This window comes from Ursus arctos, chromosome X (genome assembly GCF_023065955.2).
Source record: "Ursus arctos isolate Adak ecotype North America chromosome X, UrsArc2.0, whole genome shotgun sequence".
Lineage (NCBI taxonomy): Eukaryota > Metazoa > Chordata > Mammalia > Carnivora > Ursidae > Ursus > Ursus arctos.
Genome location: NC_079873.1, coordinates 86,404,355 through 86,424,906, shown reverse-complemented (window position 1 = coordinate 86,424,906; position 20,552 = coordinate 86,404,355). Strand labels below are relative to the sequence as shown.

Sequence of the window (20,552 nt, the reverse complement as noted above, 5' to 3'; positions counted from 1 at the left end):
CCCCTTTTCCTTTGTTAACAGTGAAATAAACATCTCCAGCAATGCAAGGGCTAGTTGGATGATATTAACACTTCTGAAGAAAGAAAAAGGAGGTAATTTCCAGGGACAGTTATTCTTGTTTTACTTTTCCTTTGTTCTGTGTTCATGATACATGATTTTGGGGGCAAGCTACAATTTCCCTAAGCAACCATTTCCTCATCTCTAGGCTGGAGGTAACAATCAGAGAGTAGCGGGTTGAAAGTTAGGAAACCTGACCCCGAATCTCAAATCTGTCATTTACTAGCAGCATGACCTTGGATACATCACCTCCCTCCACCCCATCCATTTCCTCTTCTATGACATGAAGATGTTGAGTTCCATGGTCCAGAAGATCCATACCAACTCTGACACTTGAGGCCACAGACAGTTCACAGTTGGTCGTAAGGGGTTAAAAAGTAATGGTGATGTATAAGAAAGTACTCTGTAAGCCATGAAGATATATAGATGTTAGAAATATCAATATGATCCAGTTCCATGTAAGAAAAAAAAAAGCCCTGTAGCTCTCCTCCAAATTTAGGGGCTTAAAATATAAATGGGTACTGTCTTTCAAGGCAGCACTTCGGGGCCCTTAGAGGATTCTGAGAGTTCTTTTAACTACTGCTCATCAAATAAACACACCTTTGCACTAGTCTGTCTCAGGCTCACCAAGGCATCCGCAGTGCTATTGTGAGGCTGGGTTCTTGGCCCAACTCAGAATCCTAGGGACTGCTAGAACAGTGGTGGGCCACTCCAAGTTTATTCAAGACTCTTAACAGTTAGTAAGGGCCCTTTGCATGGGGCACGGGGGCCCTCTTTGTGGGAGAAAGCAGATTTCTAAATCGTCCCCTCTTCCTCCACACAGACACCCATCTCCACCCTGCCTTTAAGGACACCAACACTTTGCCACTTTTCTAGCCGCGGTGTGGATTTGGGAAATGCCCCGAAATGATAAGTAGCTTTCTGGGGCGTAATTTGCAAGGCCAGCTACTCCTGCGTCCCGCGCACCAGCTCAGGACCGAACCAGGTGCACCCAGAGGGGCCCTGTGCCGAAGGAGAGGGGTTGCGTGCTTCCAGACAGGGAGGTAGGAGGGTAGCCGGGGTCTCCAGGGTCCGCGCGAGTGGTGGGGAGCTCCTAGGTGCATTCCAGCGCGGAGCAGGAGGAGGGGCCGGAGGAGAGGTGCGGTCCCTTTAAGACCCCAACGCTGGCTTAGCCAGAGGAGGGGGGTGCAGTGGGGGCGCTGCGTGATGGGAAAGTCGCCGGCTGAGCCTCACACTTTCTCCCGATTTCTTAACTTTCGGGGCCGCGGAGCAGGAGTAAAGCCGCTGTGCCGGGACGGAGAGCGGGGTGCGGGCTTGTGGCGGCTGCGTGCCCGCGGACTTCCCGCCTCCGCCGGGCGGCCGGCCTCTCGCGCCAAGTGGGGAGCGGGCGGCGGGCGGGCAGGTGGCCCCGGGCCGCCGCGCCCGCGCCTTGGCTCTGCCCCCAGGAGCCGAGCGAGCCGCTGCTCCCTCGTGGTGTGAGGGCGGTGATGTTTTTCCTCCCACCCACTTTTGAGTGCCCCCTCCCCCCTCGCGCGCACTCTAGCTCTCGCCACAACCTGCGAGCCCCAGACCTCAGAGGAGCGCCCCGGGGAGCTCGGAGCGCGTGCACGCGTGGAAGACGGAGCAGGCCAGTGGCCAGGTCAGTGAGCAGTGCCCGATGCCCGCTCCCCCTACCTTCCTTTCCAGCCTTTGCACAGGTGGGGTGTCTTCTGTTGGCCCGAGCCGCCCCTGGACGGTCCTCTGGGGTGCCCCGAACTCCCCCGACCTGCCACCCCAACTCGCTCTCGGCTCCAGCGGCTAGCGGCCCGGGCTGGAGGTGGGCTCCCAGGCGCCAGACCCAGGCAGGTTAGGGACTCTGGATTCGAACTCACCACTTGCCACTCCCCGCCGGGCCGGCTTATCTCCAGGCTCTGGCGCCTGGGGGAGGTCACTTGGCTAGCCACCTAAAGGCTTCTGCAGTTCTCTTCGTTACTGCCTGCGTCCTGAGCCTTTTTTTCTCGCTTGCTGAAGTGCCCTGACCAGCGGGTGATTAATACGTGCTAAAGTTAATGAAACAGGGCGGACGGGCGGGCGAGAGGCTCCTCTATCCTCTGGACATCTGTCTCATTTTAGGGCCCAGACCACTGGGGTCAGAGCTTGAGACGCTAGGCTCAGGAAGCAGCGCAGTGCTGCCAGAGCTTGGGGCCTGGAAAGCCTGCCTTCCAGACCCTCCCTGCGGCCGGCCCTGCCACTAACTCCCTGAGAATGGGCAGTTGAGTTCTCTGGGCTCCAGGGTGCCCATTTTGAAGGTGGAGCTGTTGTGGGGAATAACATGAAATGATGGATAGCAAGGTGTTTTGCAAGCCGAATGCAAGGCATTGTTTTCAATCATGAGCAGCAGTGAAGGCATTGACCCTGACGAGAGATACCCTGGGCTAGAACTGCCATTTTTTTGGGGGGGGGGGGGTCACCCACCACCAGTGAACGGAGCTTTTCTTGTTGGGTGGTAGAGTGGGGAGAGGATCTCAGTGGATGGACGCGGGCCTGAGACCCCAGTGTCTTCTTGAGGTTTGTCCCAAAGAGAATCACTACCCCGGGGGGCTGTCCCACAGAAGAGGGTGAATGTGAGTTTGCAAGGTCAGTCAAGCCTCTCGGGAGGATTAAAGAGACACCGTGGGCGGTGAAGAACTGGCTGATGCGCTCATCCCTTAGCCTGCCTTTGGGAATGCCTCTTTGGTTCTCTTCTACCCAGGAGACCTCTTCTGAGAAGGTCCGGACTTCTGACACTTGATGGCCCAGATGGCCTTGCGGTTCCAGCGGGGCAAGGAGCCTTGGGTCCCTTTGCTTGATGCAGATGAACTCTGTGAATGCTTGTTTCACGGAGGCACCTTAATGGATACACTTCTTTAGGTTCTGACATGTTTCTTGTACTCTTGTAAAGCCCCCCCCCCAGTGGTAGTTGCAGGATTTTGTGTTCTTACTTGCTTTCTTGTGGGGGGGGGGCTGGATCCCCCAAAACAGGTCTGTGGCTAAGCTTCTAAGTAACCTGTAAGATCAGTGCAAGTTCAATGGCACAACAGCCCAAGTGAAGCAGAGAGTTAATGCAGAAATAACTCCAGTTAACTGGGTCAAAGTATAATTTGAAAAATTAAGGACAGTTTGGCTCTTTGCAAGTATAAGAGTCGGCATGTTTGCTGAGCAATGCTTGCTTAGGGTTATTGCTGCAGTCCCAACAAATGTCTTGAAACCCCCTCCCTCCCCCAAAAGAAAAGGTTAAAGGGATCAGGCGACATTGAATAGGGAGGAATCCTGGGGAGGGAATTCTTCTGTTTCTATTTCTTCACAGAATACAGAGACAGGACTTCAGATCCTGTAAATCAAAAGTGAATATTTATAAAGCTATTCATTTTCTGATGTTCTCCATCACAGCCTGGGAGGCCACCCAGATGACAGGAACGCCAAAAGAGATTAATTGCTCTCTCGTCACCAACTTTTCTATTTGCTCATAACATTAGTTGGGACCCAAGAAAAGCAAAAAAATTCGGAGAGCCGTTTTCTTGCCAGCTTGAGTTATGAAGCAATGCTACTGTTCACCGAATCGCCCAACCATTGTACAAGAAAAACAACCCTGTTGGTTCTTGCATGGGGAGACCTGAAAACTGTGGTTTCAAAAATACCCCCTGAGATCCGTATGTGATTGTGATAAATTGGATTTCAGCAGTTAGAAAATCTTTCTCATTCGAAGGCTCGGGGGATAAGCTTATTAAAGTAGTCTCAGAAAGAACGTCGCTGGGGTGGGAAGCTGTGTTAAACTGTTCATGGAAACGATTTGCTTCAAGGGGACCTGGTAGCTCTCAGAGGACAGAGACGTGCTGAGTGATTGAAGCTGGACCACAAGTTCACAGAGGGGACCAAGACGTCAGAGCCGAGGTCTTTGGGAGGCTAGGGACATGTCCTATGAGAATTTGGCCCTTGTTTAAGGGGCAGGAAGGGGCACCTGGGTGGCTCAGTAGGTTAAGTGTCTGCCTTTGGCTCGGGTCATGATCCCGATCCTGGGGTCCTGGGATCGAGCCCCTACTTCTCCCTCTCTCCTTGCTCCAACCTTCTGCTCATGCTCTCTCTCTGTCAAATAAATAAATAAAATCTTTTTTTTTTTTAAGTAAGGAGCAGGAAGGAGGTAGAGAAGGCAGATAGGTGCTGCAAATTGTGGCACAATTAGTCTGTATGTTCTTCTTCGGTTACATAGCCATAATTTCAAACAACGGCTTTCAAATGATCCAGACGTTCGTAGCATCTGAAGTAGGAGCTGTGGCATCCACATCCTGGCCCAAAGACAGTTCAGTTCTCCAGAATGATCATCTTGGTTTTCTGCCAGCTCTTTATGCTCAATATTTAAGTTGGCCCCTCGGAAAAGGTCAAGGTGCTCAGTTCCCGTCTGTGGTTAACCCGGGATTAAAGTGCGGTGTTTTTTTGAATATTTAAATATTTTCACATCTTCCGTTGGAAGGGTTTTGCAGACTCTAAAATCTATGGAAATGACCCGTGACTGGACCTGAGCTATAGCAAACTTTCTGTCCTCTAAGGCTCAAAAGGTTAAAGATTTCCACCCCTTAGACTAGAAATGCAAGTCTTATACTTTTAAGAATTGTAGTTGCTTTGATGCTCTTCTGCATGGTGGGGAAGTGTGAACACATTGACTATTTAAATTGGCCTAGGGGGCGCCTGGGTGGCACAGTGGTTAAGCGTCTGCCTTCAGCTCAGGGCGTGATCCCAGCGTTCTGGGATCGAGTCCCACATCAGGCTCCTCCATTATGAGCCTGCTTCTTCCTCTCCCACTCCCCCTGCTTGTGTTCCCTCTCTCGCTGGCTGTCTCTATCTCTGTCAAATAAATAAATAATAAAAAAAAAATCTTTAAATTGGCCTAATGTCCCTGAAAAATAGCCCACTAGAAATCTCCATTTCGCAGTGGACTTCATATGAGAGCAATATGTCTGAACCGTTAAGGTGTTTAATTGAATCCATTTGTTAATTACATCCATCTTTTCCAATGTAAGTAACCAAACCGCAGATCTTTATAGATCTCCTAGAAGACGCAGGAGAAACATTGACCAATTTATACCTCGTCCCTGAAGGATTAATGATAGCAGTAGTCTTGAAGCTAAGATGGTTAATTTGCATTTCAGAAATTGTTTGGGTCCCATGCCTATTATTTTTCTCTTGGTTGCCAGAGAAGCCGTTTTGCAAACCCATTTCCCTTTTCTCCTAAAGAAAATCTCTTGAGAAATCAACTCTAATTCTGTTAGAAAGGATGATTTCAAAATTTATTTTTATTTTCCTATGACTTGCCTGTAAGGATTTTAGGCTTAGTATTGGATAGGAATGCATGCTCATCTGCTTGAAATTCCCCCCACAGTCTTTGCAAGACAGGAGAGGCAAGTGCTCTTTCTTACACAGGAAAACAGTGCTTACGCTTACATAAATTCTCCAGCACTTTTTTCCCCCTGACAAGTGAAAAGCGTAAGCATCGTTGATCTCCATCAGTTTCAGACGATCGAAGTCTTTTTTTCTGCTTTCTTCCCAGCAGCTTGAATACACCGGGCCCTGAAAGTTTTGAGTGGCCTTTTGCAGTGGCCAGGATGAGAAAGAAGTGGAAAATGGGAGGTGTGAAATACATCTTCTCCTTGTTGCTGTTCTTTCTTTTCCTAGAAGGAAGCAAAACGGAGCAAGTAAAACGTAAGTGTCTTGAGTTTAAAAAACAAGATGCTTTCTTGTAATTTCTTTGAAAATGTGGTTATAATCTGTAGGGATTGTGATTTAGCCCAAATGTGGCCATACCATTATTCTAAGAGAAGAAAGTGATTGTTACTGGTTTATGCATGAGTTGATAAAAGAATGAGAGCTTTGAATCGGGCCAACTAAATTTGGGGCTGTTTTTCTGATTATCATATAGTTTTCATCTCCTAGAACACATGACACATTAGCCTGTTTTCCTTTTCCTGTTCTAAACTGTACAAATCTCATTCCATTTTACGTAACTCTAGAAATATCTGACAGATGAGCTGGATTTTTTCCCAAATTTCAGACTCTTCAACAAAGGTTTTCAGTTTATGAAAAAGAATAACACAGAAAAGAAAAAAAAAAGAAAAAATAAGGCAGGCTCTCCCTCTTCCCTTATGCCGCAAAACGAAGAAGGAAAAAAAAAAAACCTTCACATGAACTGGATTCAGATGAAAAATCCTTTGAGGAAATTGAGATTCCAGGGACCGTGAGCAAATTGGATGCCGTTTATTGAAAGAACGTCCCCGCAAAGCCAGGGAATATTTCTAGAAAGTCAGCGATCCGTGTGATGGGCTAACACATTGGAGAAAGCCGAGTGGCAGGAAGAGGGTATAATTAACCCTCCTGACCGCCACGTTTGGGAGATTTACGCATAACCGTTGACATCGCTGCTCTTGTCAGGAGCTTTCTGCTGAAAGTACGAGCCTCACCTTCTTGGGGCCACTTGCAGCCCTCTCTGGGGCGGACACTTGCTCTAAATTGGAAGGGAAAGCCACCGCTCTGGTTCCCCTCTTTGGCTGCATCAAAAGAAACACAACATGGAGCTGGGCCAAGAGGGGCATTCTCTGCTCCACTGAACTTATTCATGAGAAGGAACTGTGAAAATCTTCTTGGTAGGAGCTGCGGCGGCATCTGAAGCCCATCACTGAAACATTTATCTCCTTTATCAGCGGAAGTTGACTGTAGGCGGCATGAGGCTTGCTGACAGGGAGGACGGTGCCAAATCCATTCCTCCATGGTGTGTGTTTCTGTCCCACTATGCTTTTTCTGAGGCTCTCCATTTTCTTCCCGGGAGAAGGGGTGCTTTTGATTAGGCTTCTGAGCATGAGTGACCTGTGATGACGTCTAGCGTGATGCGGACATGAGAGGAAGCTTAGCAGGGCCCAGTTATCATTAAACTCTGCATCAGTCTCTCTCTCTCTCTCCTGTTTCCCTCATATATGACCTCCTTCTCCTGTCAGAAAGCTCTCCTTTAAGTGGCCGTGATAGAAAAGTTCTCCATCCCTCCTCAGCTCTGCTTACAACCCAGCTGGGCCTAAGATCCTTGCTCTCTTAGGGAGAAACTTCCCTTACGACCCTCTTACTGATGGCTTGATAGGGGAAGCTTGCAACTCCTGGAAGACCATCTCTTCTGGGAAGTCTTCCATACGTATGAAGACTTGAGGAATACTGTCCCTGCAACCTCGAGCTTGATTGACAAACCAAAGAAAAGTAGGACTTCAAAAATATTCACAGGCCCCAAACTATCACTTTCTAATGGGTCCTACTGCCTATGAATTTGTCCCAAGCCCTTTTGATATTCGGTTGGTGTCAAAATGATCACATAGTAGATGGCCTAGGGCCCCAGTTCTCTTCTAGTGTTTCAGGTTTATAGTCAGATGATGAGGCTAAGGGCACGGTCGTTCCCTGAATCCTTCCGTGTGGCCACACCCAAGCTAACCGTCTCAGGACCATGTGCTACGTTATCTCCACTAAAGGGGAAATCTCTTAGCGTATGCCCTCTGTGTGTTGCCTTGAAACACTCAGACACACTCAGACACACACACACACAGTGCATGCACGGAGATTTGTACTGCAGCTCTAACAATGAGAAGTCAGAAGCAGTGGAAATGTCAGTCCGTTGGGGAATGGTCAGGTAAACGTTGCATGTAACGTACTATCATGCTACCATTGAAAACATTGCATATCACAAATTTGAGAGCCCCTCGAATTCCTACCTCCTTTTAAAACTTCTTGAATTTTAAAATTAATAATAGTCATCACACAAAACAATCTGAAAGTATCTGGGCTTTATAAAGAATTACGTGTCCCTCAGCTACCAACCCCATTCGCAGAGGTAGCCATTACTAATAGTTTGCTATGTGTTCTTCCGAGCTCTTCTCTCGGTGTCCTAAAAACACACATACATGTTTGTAGGGTTTTTCTCTTTTACGAAGATGGGGTATGATATGTATTTTTTCTGTAACTTTTATTCAGATCTGTGTCTGGGACATCCTTCCATGTCAGAGCCTTGCCATGTGATGGTACCGTATTCTTTCTCATGCCTGTGTAGTTTCCGGTGGTATAAGCGTGCCATGGTTTAATTCACCAGTCGTTAATGTATATATCGAGGCTGCTTCCTGCTTTTGCTCTTATGACTGAGGCATTGATGAACACCTTCGGGCACTTAGGCAAGTATTTGAGAGGAATCATTTGGTCAGAGTGGATGTGCAGTTTTCCTGTTGGTAAGCACTGTCAAATTGTCCTTCAAAATGAGTTGTGTCCATTTATACTTCCACTGTCTATGTATGAGTGTCCTTCTCTAACTCCTTCACTAAAAGTATAATTAACCTTTGTATCTTGGGGCCCGTTTAATAGGGGAAATCATAGTTTGGTTTTGCTGTGGTATTTTCCTATTACTGGTGTATCTCTGCAGTTCGTGTTTAATCCGATTGTGTTTCTTCAGTGACTGGCCTATTTTGCAGTAAGGCTGCTTGTCTTGGTGGTCGGCAAAAACTTACTTATTAACGTTTCATTATTTTGGACCTTGTTAGTGACCTTCTGTATTTAAAATATTATTTTCCCCTCTGCCATTTGCTTGAAATTAAATTTTAAGCTGCATTTGCCCCTAGGGAGGTTTTAAATGTTGGTGTCGTCAGATCTGTTATTTATTTCCTTTATGGCTTCTGAATTTCCTCTTATTCCTGGACAGGTCCTTACCACTCACTCTGTTATGTTTTTTTCTACTGCTTCCATAATTTGGGGTTTTACCCACAGTTCTCTATTCCATCTGAAATTTCTGAAATTTATAGTCATGTATGGTATGCAGTGGGGAGATAATTTTTTCTTTTAGTCTGTAGGTGGTAGGCTCATGACTTCTTTTTGCTCCTCTCTGTGCTTCTGTTTATTCCGGAATTTCCACAATTGACAAGTACGAGTTTAAAACAGGGATAAAAATCTGGGAAAACCCCGGGAAACGTGTAAGTGTAAAGGTAATAAAGCCTCCCGTCTCTCCTTGCTGCCTGATGCCATTTTACACAAGGAAGCCAAGGGTTTTGAGCCTTCATGGGTCAGTTTCAGTATAAGCTCCTGCGTCAGTGCAGACTCTGCAGCCTGTTTGCTCTCCTGTCTTGGGCGTCAGGGTGGAAGGAGGGGGCATGCCGTTTGGTCAAAGATGCTCACTCGATTGGTGTAGAATCCAAAGAGGTCCGGAGAAAAGGCCGTACTTGCAGTAAGCTTGTCTTCACAAGGAAAGGGAGGGCTGGATGCTGCCACTTGCTAGGAGCTAATTTGCTCTTAGTTATGTTGCTCTCCCAGGAGACAAGACAGGTTCTGGAACCCCAGGGAATCCTGATGGCGAGGTGCAATGGATGACAGAGCCACGTGTGGCTTATAGAACAGTCTGTTATTGTCCAGAATCAGCAAGGTTTGAGGTGCGTGAGGGGGATGGTGAGTCTTTCTGTAACTCCATTATGCTCGTTGCTAAAGTTGTAGTCAAAGAGGCCAGGAAGCTCTTTTGAAGTTCAAAGGAGCGTAGCATTCAGCTCATGATAATTCATGCAAATATGGGACAGGCGAACTGAAGGGTTTGCCTCTTCTGGCGGTTCTAACGCGGGTAATGAACGATCCATCAAAGTGGGGGCAAGAAGGGAGCTGTGGGGAGTGTTCAGTTGTGTATTTCCAAAGGGCCAGCCTGGGCCAGGTCGGGCAAAGGTTCTGGGGAGAGGGATTGTCCGTGTATTTCATGGAGTCCGTTCCTGCTGCGTAGGGTGAGTTAGCTGGATCTTCCAGGGGGAAGAGCTTCCAGTGTTCCTATCTGGCTGAAAAAGAACCTACTATGGAGCCTACCCAGAGCTTCTCTCTTGTGAAAACCAACCAGAGAGGCTCGAGTTTTCCTCTTCCAGCTTCTCGCATGGACATTTGAGGTGATTATTGGACGGTAGAAAGAAGCAAGCAAAAGAGTGGATCTCTTCTCCTCTTAGAGGCTTTTGTAGGTGGAAGTAGATGAAAGGGAGAACACCTTAACTTTGGATACCTTAATGCTTTGCAAAGTACATTCTTCTTCTTCTTTTTTTTTTTTAAAGATTTTATTTATTTGAGAGAGAGAGAGAGCATGAGTGGGGAGAGGGGCAGAGGCAGAGGGAGAAGCAGACTCCCCACTGAGCAGGGAGCCTGATGCGGGACTCAGTCCCAGGACCCTGAGATCATGACCTGAGCCGAAGCAGACACTTAACCCACTGAGCCACCCAGGCGGCCCCCAAAGTACAGTCTTCATTATTTTTATGTTGGGGGTGCCAGTGGGGTTGGGTGTGGAGGCTCTGGAGTCAGCTGAGACCCAAACCCCAGGTTTTCCAATTCAGTGTTCTGTTCACGACCCCAGTTGGCTTCTAGCAATTCTCTGGGGGAAGCCAGTTCATACTCTTGAATAGAAGCCCATTCCTTTGCTCATGGCAGCCACTTACCACATAAGGGGTGATCCAAGCGAATGAATAAAGAACTTTGTAACCAGAATTCCTAAGAGAGGCAGTATACTTCTGGGGAGTTAAAAGGGACTAGCATGAACATTGTTCAGGAACCTGAAGAAGTTAAGCCAAAGGAAATTTGTGAGGAAGGTTAAAAATATGTGCCTCTATGTCCATGCTTCTTAGATTTCCCTGACTTCTCAGCAGGATTGGAATGTCCTCAGAGTCTAATGGAAAGAGGACTGTGCTTTAAGTCAGGAGACTTGGTTTCTGGTCAGTTCTGTTGCTTGCTGTGTGGTATTGGTTGAGTCATTCATGCTCTCTGAAGGAAGGATTCTCTACTTATAAGCTGAGAATTCTTGCTTTCTGGGAGACAAAGTAAAGGACGCCAGAGTAGGCACCGAGGAGATGGGACAAGGGAAAACGAGGCTCTGGCTTTGGGTCCTTGGAGCACACCTGGACTTTTATCACTGTTCCAAGGTCATTGCAAAGAGCGTTATTCCTTTAAGATTTATAGCCTGCCTGCTTCTAAAAAAGATTAGATACAGCTTTTATATGAAAGAATAGCTGCAAGCTAACATTTTTAAAGATGAAATAAAATAGAGCACCTCCGAGGAAGGCAGGAAGCGCAGATGTTTTTAACACCTGGTTTGGTGCACTCTAGTATTCACGCTCTAAATTTGGCTTGCGCTTCCGAAAAGGTAAAAAGAGGGAGTTCGAGGTGGCTGGCAAGAGAAAATGACAGTTTCATCCACAGAGAGACTCTTACTCCCACCCACTCAGGCAGTATCGATCATGGGATGTCTGAATAAGGCACATTTGGGTAGTACAAGGATACCATCTGTAACCTCGGTTTCAGAGAAGAAAGAAGAATGGCCTTTCTTTATTGACTCTGTAAAGGAAGAGGGCAAGTAGTAAATTATAACTCAAAAAAAGTCTTTCTGTAAGTGCGAGGGCAGTGTGGTCCAGATCCTTTTAACTTCAGATGATCTAGACGTAGACTAGATTTGTCAATTATCAGACACCCTAAGCAAGCTTTATATTAACATGATTTTTTTTCTGATTTTAAAATAGATGCTAAAAAGAAATGAAGTCCCCACCAAAAAATAATAAAAAAAATAAAATGATGCTCATTGTTAAACATTCAGAAGATACATAAAAGTGTAAAGAAAACAGGGGCACCTGGGTGGTTCCATCAGTGAAGTGTCTGCCTTCGGCTCAGGTCATGATCCCAGGGTCCCGGGATTGAACATCACTTAGGGCTCCCTGTTTAGCGGGGAGCATGCTTCTCCCTCTGCCCCTCCCCCTGCTCATGCTCACTAGTCTTTTTTTCCATGCTCAGCTATACATACATATTATCATACATATACATTATTTTACAGAAATGAAGCCCTGCCTCTTAACCAACTTGGTTTATTATGTCAAATCATAATTGAGTCTGAAAAATGCACCTGCAAGGGTGATAGATCCCATGCTGTTTGTGGATTTTTTTCGATATCTGTTGCAGGGCATGCAAAGATATCCTGCTGTGAAAAAAGTTCAAGAGCACATCTTAAACTCTTGACCAAAAGGAAAGCAAACCTCCTTTAGCAGAGACTCGCGCCGCCGAGGTGCTGATAGGAAGAACAACTTGTTTGTTCAAACACAAGCTTTGATTTTTACCCAAAGTCCTGGGCCAGATGACATGTAGGAGATGATTTTAGCCAGAAAAATATTCAGGTCAGGTTTCACCAGCCAAGCAGCCTTTCTGTGAAAGGATCTCCACGTGGCCTCATAGTAAAGACTGAGAATACCTCCAACTCCCAGTTATCCATGCTAGTGGGGGGGGGGGGGGCTAGAAGAACGCAATAAATTGAGATTTCATGGAAAATCTCCGAGCCAATGGTGTGGCCTTGCTCACAGTCAAACCTCTTTGAAATATGGGCTCTTTTCTTCTGATTGAGTTTGCCCACCTGCTAGTAGAAAAGTGAAATAGCCACAAGGTGCAGATCGTGGGAGGGCTGCAATGGGTAGAGGCTGCTCAATATATATGAATTTGAATTAATTTGGGGCAAATGATCTAACAAGTAGGAATAAGGCAATTAACTCCAGATACATAGGAATAAGCTGGACATACAGGATGGAGAATTTGGCTTCTTCCTGGCTTCCATAACCTGGAATGGAGTCTTATGACGTGAGGAAATCTGATAGAGACGTCAATCCTAGGAACCCAGTTGCTAGAGAAATAGGATACTTTTTCATCTGTAACTACGATATCTTGTCTTGCCCTTCCTCCACTCTGCTTCAAGTTTGATAAACGACAGAAGTATTTATGTTTTTATTTTTTTCTGCATTATTATAGTTTATACTAGCCTTTTAAAAATAATTAAAAAGGAATTTGTGTACTTGATTTGTCCACTCATGTAATGAACAGCAAAGATTCATCGCTCGTTTCACTGACTGTATGTGTTATAATAAAATAAATATTATTGTAATACTTGCATGATGATGTGTCTACAGTAATAGCTCTTATCAAAAACAGTTCCTAAGAATGTTTTCTTGCTTTTAGACTGGCGATGAAGTTATTGACCTTTTGACCTAGTCCTGGGTGCTAGACGGTAACAATTGGGCAAAACATTCGATGGCATAGTGACACATCCCTGTTGTTTACTTTTAATCATCATTATTTCTGTTAACAGGGGCCCCTAAAGTAGCAGGGGTCGCCACTTCTAATTAGAGCCAGCCACACCATTTGAAAATCAGCTCTTACAATGCAGGTTGAAGGTCCATCTCAAATGTTAGTTGCAGTTCCTTTGGGACCAAGTTCTACTCGTAGATACCATTAGTTAGTGGTAAGTCATGCATTCTCCAGCTGGTATCTGTCAGCTACTGGCAAGTGATAAGCTTACTTTTCCTTGCCTGTATCTTCTAGAAGTTGGCGAGTCATCGTTGTTTTAATAAAACCAGCTCACATGTGCTTCTTGTCCAAGATGATATACTGGGACTTTAGGTGTGGTCGATTATGCTGTGCAACTCATTAAATTCTCCCCTGGGTTAACGCCAAAAACATTGTAAAAGTTCAGACTTCTAAGCATGTGCTGAAATTGACTTTACCACAGTTTCTTAAAATTGATCATCGTTCAGCGTACTCATCGAGAAATCAGCGGTAATTGTGCCAACTGCTCAATCCTAGATACCCATGGTAAAACGTGTCTTAAGGATTATAGTGTTTTCTTCTGTTATGTGTTTGAAAAAAAATTCAGAGTCAGTAATTGCAGAAGCTTTGTTTAGTAACTCCAGTGGCATTACTGTTCCACTCCGTGTCTGCCTCTAGTTCCTGAGTTTGCTCTTCCAAGAGTTTGTGGATTTTTGTCTGGGGCGTAATTGGCCAAATCCTATATTGCTGAGATGATGAAACACTATTATGTTTGCAGTTAGGACCATGTTTCTATCAGAAGTTAGTGTTTGAGTAAGATTTTCATCAAGAAGCATAATTTGCCAGACACTGGTCCCATAATATGGAAGAAATGCCATGTGAGTATAATTAGGTTTAGAGAGAATGAAAAAGAACTTCCAGCTGGGCTAATCTGTTTTCTCAACTAGATTTCAAACCCCTTGACAGCATGGGTGCTATTTTTTTTTGTCTTGTAAACACATTTTAAAAATTGTTTTTTTAAAGATTTTATTTATTTATTTTTCAGAGAGTGAGAGAGAGAGAGAGAGAGAGAGAGGCAGGCAGAGGGAGTTGCAGGCTCCCTGCTGAGCAAGGAGCCCGATGTGGGATTTGATCCCAGGATCCTGCAATCATGACCAGAGCTGAAGGCAGATGCTTAACTGAGCCACCAGGCGCCCCCATTTTAAAAATTATTGAAGGATAATTAACATACAATGTTTTATTTGTTTCTAGTGTACAACATATTGATTCAACAACCACTGTGGAAAAAATTAAGGAAGTTCCTCAAAAAATTAAAAATAGAATTACCCTGTGATCCAGTAATTCCACTATTGGATATTTACCCAAAGAAAATGGTAACACTAACTCAAAAAGACATATGCACCCCTCTGTTTATTGCAATATTATTTACAATAGCCAAGATATGGAAGCACCCCAAGTGTAGATGAATGGATAAAGAAGATGTGGGATACACACACACACACACACACACACACACTGTGGAATATTACTCATCCATAAAATGAATGAGATCTTGCCATTTGCAACCACATGGTTGCAGCTAGAGGGTATTAGGCTAAGTGAGATAAGTCAGACAGAGAAAGACAAGCACCATGTGATTTCACTCATATGTGGATTCTAGAAAACAAAACAAGGGTGGGTACTATTTTGTACTTTCTGCCTTTATCAAGTGATAGATAGAAAAAATGCATAATGAAGCCTGTCAGCTGTACCATTTTATACGGTCTATTTGGTTGTGACTTGACTTTATTGTGGACAACGCCTGATTCTTTAAAAGGTGATTGAAACTGTTTCAAAAGTCTCGCGAAATGGTAACTTGAGAAATTGTTAGTCAAGAATGTGTGGAAGCCTTTCATTTTCCAGTTTCTCAAAGTGGGTGACCTGTACCTTACAACTGTCGCTGGAATAGCTAGAATCCTCTAGTGGTTACAGCCCTTAGGTCTGAAGCCAGACTACTTAGGTGTGAATCCCAGCTGCATACCCTGACCAGTCATGTCAACTTGGGTATGTTACCAAATCTTGCTCTGCCGCAGATTCCTTATCTGTAAAATGGGACTAATAATGGACCCTACCTTATGGGGTTGTTGTAGACATTTAGTGAATTCGTGTATGTGAAGCTCTTAGAAGTGAGCCTGGCTTATAGGAAAGTGTTCAACAAATACTAGTTGTTGTTTTTGTTACTGTTGAAAATGCTATGACCATTCTCGTCTGACTCTGTTGTGTAGGGCCTGGTTCCCTGGCTGCTTTTTATGCTTACCAGCTACCTCTTAGGCTTTGAGCCACATTTAGGGCAGGAAAATTCAGATCGTTTAGTTTTCACATGTTGTCCAACAGCACCCTTTAGAGACTGCTTTGGGGGAAATGGAATCTATTGACTGAAGTGAATTATTTTTGGTAGATCTATGGAATTCATGAATATGGGGTGCTGGATATATTAAAAAGATCCATTTAATAATAGTGCCTGTGAAATAAACTACCTTAAAGATTATTTCAGAAATGAGGTGGCAACTTGCTTAATAGCAATATATAAAGGATACCCTCCTTGTGGTGTAAGTATATATACTGTTTCTTTGGAAACAGACTTTCCTGCAAGTCAAAACCTTTTTATAATTTGGATGTGAGTTTTAAAAAATATGTAAATACACTTGAAACCCACACTTTGATAGCTTGTCTTATTTTAGTGGTTCCTTAGTCTTTCAAGGGTCTTAATCTAGGATTTATAACATTTTTTTTTTCATCTAGTAAGGGGAAAATCACCTGAGCATGCAGACAGCACAGCTGATAGTGAAAGTTCATCCTATTTCAAATTTTAAGTAGGTAGATTTAATGGCAACCTCTGAGGAGCGAATTCAAGCAAATACAGTAATCTGGACTCAAATGCATACTACAAAAGGTTCCGTCTTACTTTGCACTGTGGGTTTAAATCAACAAACTAACTTCTAGCTTAGCTACGTTTATGTCTTCGTGGCTGCAGACCTGTGCGAGAAGTATTTATGCTAGCCTAATAATGCCACTTGAATAGCCCCCTTCATGGATTTGCTTCTAAGTGTATACCCGGATTCTTTCTGAAGTGTCTAGATAAGTCATATATGTGAAATGCAAATCACCGAAGTATTTGAGAGTGAGATTATAAATTTACTATAGAGAAACAGTCGCTCGCCTCTCACTCACATGTGGAAAGTAGCAAAAGGTGCCTCATTTAGATGTTTGTTTTGGGAAATTCAGGATCATTTCTCATTGGTTAAAGATGTTGGGATTGTTAAAATATTTAAAGTATTTCCTAGTCCATTCTAGAATATTGTGGATCAAGAGTCTTAATTTGTGTCTACATCAAGAAAATTGTATTTCTAAGACTTGGCTGAAAAGCACACAAGTTCTGCCTAAAAAGTAATTTTGATTTTCTGAGTTCTTTCAGTTAACACATGATTTTGAGTACCTACTCTGAGCTCAGAAATGTAGATTAATATAACAATGTTAACAAAAATAGTAATATCACAAGAGGGGAAATAAAAATGCTTACTAAAATTGAATATACATTCAACCTTCCTGATAAAGAAAAATACTGGTTTTGTTTTCCGCTACCAAATTGGCAGTTTTATTTTCTATTTTTATTAAAGTTTTAACTATAATTCCAGTATAGTTAGCATACAGTATTATATGTTTCAGGTGTGTAATATAGTGATTCAACAATTCTGTACATTACTCAGTGCTCATCAAGATAAGTATACTCTTTAATCCCCTTCACCCATTTCCCCCATCCCCCCCACACACCTCCCCTTTGGTGACCATCAGTTTCTTCTCTATAGTAAGATTCTGTTTCTTGGTTTGACTCTTTTTTCCTTTGCTCATTAGCTTTGTTTCTTAAATTTCACATATGAGTGAAATCACGTGGTATTTGTCTTTCTCTGACTGACTTGCTTAGCAGTATACTCCATCCATGTTGTTGCAAATGGCAAAATTTCATTCCTTGTTATGGCTGAATAATATTCCATTGTGTATATATATAATATATATATATACCACAAACTATTGGGCCTACACCAAATAAAAATCTTCTGCACAGTGAAGGAAACAATCAACAAAACTAAAAGGCAACCTGCTAAATGGGGGAAGACATTTGCAAATGACATAGCTGATAAAGGGTTAGCATCCAAAATATATAAAGAACTGATACAACTCAACACCCAAAAAACAAATAATCTAATTAAAAAATGGGCAGAAGACATGAAGAGACATTTCTCCAGAGAAGACATCCAGATGGCCAGCAGACACGTGAAACGATGCTCACCATCACTCATCAATAGGGAAATGCAAACCAAAACTACAATACCACCTCATACCTGTCAGAACAGCAAAAATCAAGAACATAAGAAACAAGTGTTGGCAAGGGTGTGGACAAAAAGGAACCCTCACATATTGTTGGTGGGAAGGCAAACTGGTGCAGCCACTGTGGAAAACAATATGGAGGTGCCTCAAAAAGTTAAAAATAGAACTACCCTATGGTCCAGTAATCACACTACTGGGTATTTACCCAAAGAATACAAAAACACTAATTCAAAAGGATACATGCACCCCTATGTTTATTGCAGAATTATTTACAATAGCCAAATTATGGAAGCATCCCAAGTGTCCAAATTGACGAAGTTTTACACAATTAAATTATCCCGTGTTGGGCATTCCCACCTACAGCAAATGAGAAGGTAACTTAGTATAGCTTTTCTGGAAGGCTGTTTGACGGTACAGGTCAAGAATTTGAATGCATTCAAAACTTTGACTAACCAATCTACTTATAAGAATTTATATAATGAAAATAACCAGTGCTGTATATAAAACTGTATATACTAAGGTATTGATTTTAAAAAGTTTGTTTTAAAAACAGGAAATGAAAAAACCTAATACCCCCCAAATAGGGGATTGGTTAATAAATAATGTTTCCACTGCGCTGGTGTAGAATCACAACACTAAGCATGAAGTATAAGGGAATATTTAATGGCACAAAAATATTCAGGATATGTTAATTTCAGAATGTAGTTTACAAAATGTATGTACTATATGCTGTTAATTTTGTGATAAAACCTGTATACAATGCATAGAAAATGCATAGAAAAAAACTGGAAAGAGCCTCTGGTTTCTGGTCTGACATGTAAAGAGCTTAGAAGTTGTCACTCCTATTGTCACACAGAAAAAGCTGAAGGAACAACTCCTTTTAAATCAATTAGAAATTTGAGGTCACAGGGCAAACTGCCCTATGTTCTTAACTCTGAAATCTGGAAAGTCTGGTGAATACAATCACCACTGCTGGGTCCTGGTAGGCGCAAGGGTATTGCTGGAGAAGGAGTATGTATTAGCTTGAGAGAAAAACTTTTTTTTTTTTTGCGAGTTTTACCTCCAGGAGCCCCATGAGGTTCTCAGGATGAAGATTGGAGAAAAATCCCTCCCTGCTCCAGGCACAGGAGGGAAAATGTAACTGTTCTGAAATAAGCCCAAAGCTCTTTGTTCTCCTTAATTAAGGCCTGCCCTCAAGAGAATGATTTTACCAGAGCCTACCTGATTTGCATTTTATTAGAATCTAACAAACTGGGGAGAAGGGAAATACCCAACTCCACTTGCCTTCCTGTCTTATCTACACTGGTGGAGGAGAACAAATGTAATTAGCACATTTGAAGGTCACAGTTCGGAGGCAAAGACTCACTAAAAGACTGAGAACTAATCATAATTATAGAATGCTTCTCCCTCCAACCCCTGCCACAATTTACCACCACATCAATAGGGCCCTTGTATAATAACAGGAGATTACAGCTGAGAAAACTGCACACCTCAGATACTATTTAAGAAAGAGTATCTAGGGAAGCTGAAAACAACAGGAGGGAAGTAAACAAGGACATTAGAGCAAATTTTAGCTCTGACATCATAGCTACGACAACAAGTAAAAGTTGCCTAATTCCTAGGTAGGTTAACATAAAACCTCATGCTAAAGGCCTGTTTACCTTAGTTTCTTCTATACAATGCATCATGACTTAGAAACGATGGACCCATACCTTGGAAGATACAATTCAACAAAACTCACACAAGAAGAAATAGTCTGAATAGCTTATATCTATTAAAGAAATTGAATCAACAATTAATAACCTTCCAAAACAGAAAGTACCAGGCCCAGATGATGAACTGGTGAAATTGACCAAACATTTAAGGAAGAAATAATACTGACACTCTTCAGTCTGTTTTAGAAGATAGAAGCAGAAAGAATATTACCTAACTCATTCTATGAAGCCAACATTACCCTGATACCAAAACCAGGAAGAAATGTTAGAAGAAAGGAAAACTACAGATCAATATCTCTTATGCAAAAATCCTCAGCAAAATATTAGCAAATTGAATCCTACAATGTATGAAAAATCTACAAGTTATAGAATTTGTTCCAGGCATCAAAGGCTGTTCCAGCATTCAAAAACCAAGTAATGTAATCCATTACATCAACAGGCTAAAGAAGAAAAATCACATGATTATAGCAATAGATGCATAAGAAGCATTTGACAAAATCCAGCACTATCCAGCAAACTAGGAATAGAGGGGAATTTCTTCAACTTCATAAAGAACATTTACAAAAAAATCTATAACTAACACCACACTCAATGGAGACAAATTAGGTGCTTTCCCCCTAAGATCAGGAACAAGGCAATGATGTCTGCTTTGACTACTCCAATTCAACATTGTACTTGAAGTCATAGCTAATGCAGTAAGATGGGAAATGGAAACAAAGGGTGTAAAGGTTTGGAAGGAAGAAATAAAACTACCTTTGTTTACCGATGACATGATTATCTGTGTAAAAAGTCCTAAAGAATCAATAAAAAACCCTCCCCAAATTAATAAGCAATTATAGCAAGGTTGAAGGATACAAGGTTAGTATATAAAAGTCAATTGCTTTCCTATATACCAGCAATGAACAATTGGAATTTGTAATTAAAAACACAATGCCTTTTACATTAGCACCAAAAAATTGAAAATACTTAGGTATAAATCTAGCAAAATGTGTATAAGATCTCTGTAAGGAAAACTACAAAATTCTCAGGAAAGAAATCAAATAAATGGAAAGATATTCCATGCTCATGGATAGGAAGACCCAATATCATCAATATACCAGTTCTCCTCAACTTGATCTATAGATTCAATCTAATACCAATCAAAATCCCAGCAATTTACTTTGTTGGAAATAAAGTGATTCTAAAGTTTCCGTGAAAAGGCAAAAGACCCAGAATTTCCAACACAACATTGAAGAACAATAAAGTTGGAAGTCTTACATTACCCAACTTTGAGACTTGCTCTAAAGCTACAGTAATCATGAC

General features: G+C 42.8%; 1 protein-coding gene across 8 annotated transcripts in view; it reads left to right on the top strand.

Annotated features, from left to right (window-relative positions):
- The first annotated feature begins 1,477 nt into the window (after nt 1–1,477).
- CHRDL1 (chordin like 1) overlaps nt 1,478–20,552 on the top strand; it is a 113,855-nt gene continuing 94,780 nt past the window's right edge. The window contains exons 1-2 of one of the 8 annotated variants that reach the window (XM_048213370.2): nt 1,478–1,696; nt 5,621–5,769. In XM_048213370.2, the coding sequence (XP_048069327.1) occupies nt 1,545–1,696; nt 5,621–5,769 (301 nt within the window). In that variant the 5' untranslated portion in view covers nt 1,478–1,544. Of the gene's footprint in view, nt 1,697–5,617; nt 5,770–20,552 lie in introns of all 8 variants that reach the window. The other 7 variants (XM_026478841.4, XM_044392087.3, XM_044392086.3 and 4 more) reach the window with 7 other exon arrangements.